The sequence below is a fragment of the Pundamilia nyererei genome, unplaced genomic scaffold (genome assembly GCF_000239375.1).
Source record: "Pundamilia nyererei isolate P.nyererei 1_Seehausen unplaced genomic scaffold, PunNye1.0 scaffold00063, whole genome shotgun sequence".
NCBI lineage: Eukaryota > Metazoa > Chordata > Actinopteri > Cichliformes > Cichlidae > Pundamilia > Pundamilia nyererei.
Genome location: NW_005187464.1, coordinates 1,249,119 through 1,257,183, shown reverse-complemented (window position 1 = coordinate 1,257,183; position 8,065 = coordinate 1,249,119). Strand labels below are relative to the sequence as shown.

Genomic DNA, 8,065 nt, shown 5'->3' with positions numbered 1-8,065 from the left:
GTATATCTGTGAGTTCCCGTGCCTCGTTTCTCCTCCTTGTGTTTTATTCCATGTTTTCCCCAGCCCGTTATGTCTGTGCTCTTCCCGTGTTCTCTCTCCCTCCAGTCTGCTTCTCTGTGTACTTCCTGTTTTACTTTGATAGTCTCCCGTCAGTATACGTCATGTTGTGTTTGCTCCTGCCCTGTCTCGTTATGATTTGAGCCCTCACACTAGCAGATTTTAGTACATTACTGTTTTGCATAAAAACATTTAATTTGATGATGTTATCAGGATATCTAGAGAAAACAAGCTGATGCTATGATTTTCAAAGTCATCCTTTATTTCATTTTTAGGTTGTTATAGCAGATAAATCTCACTTAAAGCACAAATTTAGAGAGGTGTCAAAGAGAGAGTCTGTAACTCTAATTGCAGAAGAGCGTAACAGTTGAACAATTACTTTTAACTAATAAAAAAGCAACCACATGAACTGATTACCACACATCTTCTGTCAGTTACAAGCTAACTGTAACAATGTAAGCCAGGATCCATCTGTGGTCACCACATCAAAGACTTTATATAAAATCTGTCCTGTTGCACAAGAGTATGCTCTTCCTGTAAAACTCTAGAGTGTACCTCTAGAGTTTTACAAAATAATTTAACAAACGATTTGTTTAATAGCCAAAAATGAAAGCACACAAAAGGAAACAGGGTCACAAACAATAAAGCGGAACATCACAAAAGGGACCATAAAAAGCAAAGAACTTAACAGCCAGACAAAGATTCGGAAACACATAGGACTACAAATATATAAATATATATCTCAGGGCACTGAGACAGAATGAGGGAGGGGCAAAAAAATCACAAAAGGAAGGAAAGGAACAGAAAATAAAACTGTGTGACACAACACAGAACAGACATTGGATGTAAAACAGGATATAACTCCCAGAAAAATAACACTGAGACGTGGGAACCGCACTACACTAGAGGACAGAGAGAGGTCAAAGCAATTTAGACATGACCAGATCAGAAGGAGGAAACACAGATGGAAATAAATTAAAACAAGCGATCGTACACAAAGAGAAGAATTCAAACGCTTTAACATCACTGGAACAAAAGAGCCTTTGTTCGTGGTGGCTCTATCAGATCAGAACTTGAACAACTAGAAGCAGCAACCACCAAAAAGTAGTTTAAAGATACGTCGAACATGCTGGATTATATGTCTACCTCTACTTGGTTGCATGTTTTTAACATGAAAGAAAAAAGTAGAACTCTTCCATCCTGCAGTGCAGCCACACAGTGCAAAAAATATTCAGGTCGAATCTAAAACTCTAAAGTGTGTCACTGCTGGCCTGAAGGGATCCACAAATTTATTTTAATGTGGCTACGTGAAATAAAATCACCATAAGGTCACTGTTTGATGTACTACTGTGGATGACAGTGAATTTAAAGAGAGTCGGCACTGTACTCACTTCACACACAACAATGCGTCTTGTGTAGTTACCTCAGATGCACTTTCTCTCTCCTGCACCACTGCTGCAGCAGCTGCGCGTATTTCAAAGACGCATATTTTCTGTAGGATTTCGTAATATTACACACTAAGAACATCGGGAGCATCCTTCATGCCTGCGGCTTCCTCGTGTCTGAACGATCATAACTCACTGAAGGCTATCTGCTGCCCCCTGCGGACTTTCAGCAGGTACTATCTATGTGAAGAAAGAAAACCCCTCTAATCTTCTTACTGCAGACGATATCCTTGTGCGCACACAGACGCACACGCGCGCACACACAGAGAGGGGCTAAATGTGCCTGTAAATAAGACTGTAAACGCATTTAGTTTTGGTACAAACAGACAGAAATAACACAGCGTGTGCTGGTGCGGAAGATAAGCTTAGTTATCACCTCTTCCTGCAGATACGACCCCTTCAAGCTGATGTGTTATATTTTGCGATTTCAAGGAGTTTTCATTGTGAAAGGCACCAAATTTGTGTGAGGGCTGTTAAAGCTGACCACCTTATTATAATGCTTATTGCTGCTAAGTCACCAGAATAAACCAACGCTGAGGAGAAATAAAATAGCGTGATTCGTCTGGCACGCTCAGATGCGTCCTTACGCACAGGCGTGAACGCCTACTCCGGTGATGTGTCGGGGCGGATTGGCTGCTAAAGATACCAGCGCCCGTGTGCTCTTTGTGATTGGCTGTGGCTGTCTTGGCCATTACGTTATGCTTACTCCATACACACTGGTAGCCGGAGAGAGGGAAGACGTAATGGTTTGATTCCGTGTGCACTTGCAATGGTCGTCGTTCTGACATTACTCGGCAAATTCCTCAGACGAGAGGTGCAATGAAGGTATGTGCCTGTTTCTGCAGCTCGATTGTGATTTGGATTGTTAACGAGGCTCATGCGGTGCCGTGATGTGCAGGGGGTGCTGCATCGAGAAGCAGGGAATATCCCCATCCTAATGCCAGTTAATTTCATTTGTGTGCAGTTGTATCAACAGGCTTGAACGCTGCAGACACTCTTTAATTTTTAACTTGCCATCACATTTCATTACTCGCCGCTGTCATTCCAGCGCCTGACAGTCTGGGGTTTGCATTATTTTCCTGTCGAGGGTGCAAGCCTGGAAACGCTTTCCCCACGTCTCCAGCCGTCCTGATAAACACTGGGTACAGTGTGTAGCCTTTTAATGAGCCTGCTTTGACCCCAGAGTGCTAGTTCAGTGGCCAGAGCGACATCCATTCATCGTCAGGCTTTAATCCGCTCTAACGAGATAGAGACACTGCGGCCGGTGAGTGAGAGAGCGTGGGGATGTTCGGGAGACGTCTCGGGATACCGAGAGGGTCACCTCTCAGGTCCAAGCTGTGTCAGGCTGTGCAGGAGTCTCCTTCCTCTCAGTGTGCGCTTGTGTATATGCGTGTGTTTGTTTGTGTGCGCCTGTGCTGTAGCAGCTACAGGCTGCAGCATAGGAAGGAAAGGTGATGAAGCTGTCTGGCAGCTTAGGACAGATAATGATGAAGACTACAGCGATGATGTCATTGGTCCTCTGGTGGTGGCAGGTTTCTGGTGGAAGTCGGTGTGAAAGGTGAAGTGAAACAGCAGCAGCATCAAGGAACGTGAGTGTACACAGTACGAAAACTGTGCTGCTGTCGGTGGCAGTTGACACTTAGTCATCTGTTACAGTTAAAGCTGACTGGATGATTTTTTTTAAAAGCTCATCGCATGCATCAGTGATTACCTTAAAAGGGAAATGTCCCCCTTTTTATAAATAAAGCCTCTCTTAATTCCAGAGGTGCAAAATAACCAAATACATAGTTTTTTAACTCCTCACTAAAGCACTGCTTTGGATTGGTGTGTCTCTTTTTTTCTGTGAAATCCTTTTCCTATGATTCATAGTGAAATGATATGTTCTTTGTGCCAGGTCAGGCTGTTTCTTTAGTCACCCCGAAGTGGCCCAACACACAGCAAACTTATGGAAGCATCATCGGCACTGAAATGCTGCAGGGATTTCAGCAGATGGAACATTTTCTGAAACATGCCACTGAAACATTTAAACAGAAGGGCGTTTTAGCTTCTTGCGTGGTTTGTGTGTATGGTCACATTTTCTCACTTTGCAGCATTTCTTGTAAATGTTGAACATGTGTTGGCCCATCACCCCGTCGTCTGTTTTCCTGCACGTTTTAGGCTGCAGTGTGTTGAGGAGGGGTTTTTTTTTTGTTTTTTTTTAAATATTATTTAGGTTTTGCCGGCCAAATTTTTACAGTCAAGTCTCTAAAGATTGCTGGATTGTTATAATATTTGATGTTTATTTGTGTTATGTAGGTTTTCTTTCACTAATCCCCCTTTTTTTCTTGTTTTGGAGCTATGCTGCTCTTCTGTTTAGCTTTGGATTCATCAGTGTTATTGTAGCTTCTCATTTGGCTCTTAGTGGGTAAAAAGGGAAATATTTTTTCTATAGTTGCAATTAGTGGTGATGCACCCATCTTGAACTTGTGAGCCAATTCTGATGCTTAAAATAACCATTTGGCTGATTACCAAAGAAGTTGTTTGTTTTTGCAGTTTTCCTCCTGTGTGCTAAGAAAACAAGGGAATAAAACTCCCATCATATCACTATATTCAAACATTAAACAGGCGCAAAATTTATGTGGCACAGCAGAAAAGACATTTTGGCCAGAGTCATCAGTAAATGTCATCCCATTTGCTGGCAGGTTGATGGCAGCGAACGGGGACGATATTGATGTTTGGCTGATATATCGGTGCATTTGTAGCTCTTAATGGTTGCTTTTAACTAACTTGATTTTATGTGCAAGGCCCGTCCTCGTAAAATAGAAGCTTTTTTGGAGAATAAGTGAGCTGGGGTTCAGGTTGAAATCACAGAGGACGTGATTTTTGACTGAAAGGCTGTTCTGATAATCTTTTTTTTTTTTTTTTTTTTTGCAGATTCAACTAAGACCTTTTTTTCTTTTTTAATGCCTCCCTTCCTCCCCCTCTCCTGTTTATCGCAATATTGTGGCAGATAAGAAAACAGACGGCTTAACTCTGTGAAGTTAATTTTCCCGAGGCACATCATCACTCGCTGTGTCCCGGGAAAGCAAAATGGATGTGACGTTTTATTGACTAATCTGGTTTAAATTGAAAAGCAGCTTTTCTGCCCCTGTGGACGGGACGGCGCTGGGTTGTGTAAGCATGCATCTCAAAACGGGAAAGACTGCTGTACAGTCTGTGCTGCCAGTGCCATTTTATTCAGAGTTAAACCTCTGACTTAAGTGGTTGGCTTTTTCTTTTTTTTTTCTTTATTTTGCATTTAAAAATTCTCGTTTTCACGGCCATCTCGAAGCCCATACTGGGCATGGTGGGAGTAAATAGTCACAAATCCCCGCTTCCAGTGTATCACACTTTGTTCCAAATGGGACTAAACTGACTGAAGCTATAAAGAATCAAAGGGGTGCACGAGATTCCTGGTGATATTTCATGACAGTTTTTATATTGCAGGACTGCAGGACTCGGCATCTGTTTCCAGGGCTAAATCCAGCCAAGTCGTCCTTTGCCTTCAGAATAGACTTTGTCAATTTCACATTTTGCACGCACAAATCCAACTTTGCCTGTAGCAGTTTGATTTGCACATGCATATTTCTCCAGACTTTGACATCTGCATCCTCCAGCAGACATCACTGACTGTATTTGTGTCATAATTTAAATGGAAAACTATCACATTTAGCTCCATCATCTTCAGACAAATGTCTAAAGGCGTTAAATCAATTAGTTATTTTTTTTCTGAAACCATTATCTCCGGTATAAACAGGCAGCCAGCTGAATTCACTTTTCACAGTGTGAGTGACATTTGCAGTTGATACAAGAGGGGGGGAAACTGAGAGAGATTCAGGAGAGAGAAAGGAAATGAAAAGGCGGGAGAGAGGTGGTGGATGGTGGAAGATTAGCATTGAAGGCCCCTTCAATAAAATGTATGACAGTGCACAGTTTTCTCTCAAAAGTCCTCATAATAGTCTCTGGTTGGTCCACATGTGCGTGCAGACTTGCAGAAGTCAGCCCCAGGTGTCATTTGTATCATTTAGACAGATGTAGCCAGAGTACTTTGGGTTTTGTTTTTTTTGTTTAGATTTCACTCCTTTAACAGAAGAATAATATCCACTTTTACAGATTTCCCTCTGTTTATCAAAGCCTTATGCTTACATTACCACAAACATCATTCAGAGGTTCACATTGAGTACTGCTACAAGAAGCCAAGACCCAGCCGATGACTTAATTCAACAATGCAACGTGCGTCAGTGCTTTCCGAGTCCTGCAAACACTTAAAATACATCTTAAGTTTTGCAGTTGTGTTTCTTGCAAGGGGGGAAAGGTAAAGGAAGAGGGATGGGGACGTGACATCAACAAAGGTCACCATCGATAATCAAATTATGCTATCGGGGCACTGCAATGCACCAGTAAAGCACTCCCATTTAAAGTATTTAAAGTTTATTTTCCTTCTACGCTGAATTCCATTATTATTATTCAATTCCTACATTTCCCATAGTGCAACTTGAGTAATTTTATTAGAACCCCATCCTTGTGTTGTTTTTGTAGCTGGCTTGATGCATGTTAGTCTATATTCAAAATGTCAGTTATAAGGACAGAAAATAAAAGTAAAAGCAGTGTCAGAGCTCCAAGTAAAACAAAGTCATTTATGTTAATTATATAGTCCAATTCATGTGCACTTATGTAATTTCAGCTCTGCGTGAGAGTCTCTGCTGCCGCTTTGCTGCTCTCCTGTGCTCTCCGTTTCACTGTGGGGTCAGCGTGTTTGCTTACTATTACATATCCACGTCCAGAGAAAGAGAAGATCTTTTGTTTGAGAGACTGTTTCTTCATTTGATGTTTAGTAGTTCAGAAAGTCATGCACAAATGCTATCAAAAGTCACCCAGTACAGTTTGAAGCAAGGTTAAAATCGTCTGTCTCAGTATGTGACTCATTTCTCCAGTTTGCGTCAGTCTGTCAGTGACCCATTTAAGCCTCATCTAGGTTCTCATCCCGGTTACACTTGTGGATGCTTGGGCAGTTTTTAAGTTTTTATCTTCTAGGCTCATTTTATGAGGTCGGCTAGCTGTTTGGCCACACAAGGCTTTCCCCTGTGGGTTTTTCTATTTAAATCCATGCCTCTGTTAGATTTTGCTACTTTCACACTTTAAGCTTGTGTGTAGGGGCTAGTCAGTGTGATGGCTGAACCCCAGCAGCAGTGTCTGAAATGTGACAGGTGACAGGAATGATAAAAATGCACAGTACAGTATCCCCAGAGGTATCATTCAAGTTAAGACTGTTGAGTGAAGATAAAACAAACAAAACAAAGCACAAAAAAAAAAAACTAAATCGCTGCCCTACATGTGATGTTTGCACTTGTCACTTGTTTATTCAGGACTCCCTGCCTACAGAGCTCGCAGTGTGCTAATTGAAGTGACACGGGGAACTCGTGCTGCTGGCTTAAAGCCAAATAAGACTGTTTTCATGGCCAGGCTGCAGTGGCTCCTCATCCTGGAGAATGCAGTAAAATTCCTTTTAGTGGCTTCATTCCCTTATGAGAGAGGTTTTATCTAACCGGAGACTTCTTAGCAGCTAACCACGGGGTCAAGTTTGTGCCACAGGCGAGTAATACAAGATTTAGTGTAACTCTACATAAATATATCTGGATAAAGTGAGCAGCTTGTGGAGGAATGTACCAAGGATAAGCAGCAATCTATAAAAAACAAATAAAATCTATATAATAAAATTAAAAATGTACTTTTATTATATAGCGTTTTTTTTTTATATATATGTTTATAGATATTTATTTCATTAATATAACATAATATACTGGTGGATTGGTAGCCAGGTAGCTACCAATCCACCGATAATGCGTGGTTGTATGGTTTGTTTAAGTATTGAGAACGAGACAGTGAGTGAGGCATCTGGGGTCATCCTCTACAATAAATTTGACAATCAGAAAAGTTCAAAATCTCTTGTTTATTTTTATTTTACTTTTTTACATTTTTCTACGATATATAATTCATCCAGTCACCTGACAGCAACTCGGCAGGTTTTGACATGGTCAGGAGGACCTGCTGGAGTTCAAACTGAGCATCAGGATGAGGAAAAAACACGATTAAAGTGACTGAACGTGGCGTGGTTGTTGGTTCCAGAGTATTGTAGAAACTGCTGATATACAGGGATTTTTCCACACAACTACCTCTCAGGTTTACAGATAAAACTGGTGTGATAAAAGGGAAAATATCCAGTGAGGAAAAAAACCCCAAATAACCTCTTGTTACAATCAAGGTTCACAGAAGACCATCTCTGGACACACAACAAGTGAAGCGTTGAAGCAGATGGGCTACAGCAGCAGAAGACCACGCCGGGTGCCACTGCTGTCAGCTAAGAAAAGGAAAATTGGAGATAATTCGGCATAAACAACTGCGAGCTATGCATTCAAGGATTCGGGCTGGTCCCGGTGTAATGATTAGGGGTGCAACGATACTCGTATCGATATTGAACCGTTCAATACAGTGCTTTCGGTTTGGTACGCATATGTATCGAACAATACAAAATTTGTAATTTATTT

General features: G+C 41.4%; 1 protein-coding gene across 4 annotated transcripts in view; it reads left to right on the top strand.

Moving 5' to 3' along the window:
- The first annotated feature begins 2,187 nt into the window (after nt 1-2,187).
- rnf34b (ring finger protein 34b) overlaps nt 2,188-8,065 on the top strand; it is a 21,146-nt gene continuing 15,268 nt past the window's right edge. For 2 of the 4 annotated variants that reach the window (XM_005735252.2, XM_005735249.2), the window contains exon 1: nt 2,188-2,327. In XM_005735252.2, coding sequence (XP_005735309.1) covers nt 2,322-2,327 — 6 coding nt within the window. In that variant the 5' untranslated portion in view covers nt 2,188-2,321. Of the gene's footprint in view, nt 2,328-2,728; nt 2,767-3,041; nt 3,092-8,065 lie in introns of those variants that run through there. The other 2 variants (XM_005735251.2, XM_005735250.2) reach the window with 2 other exon arrangements.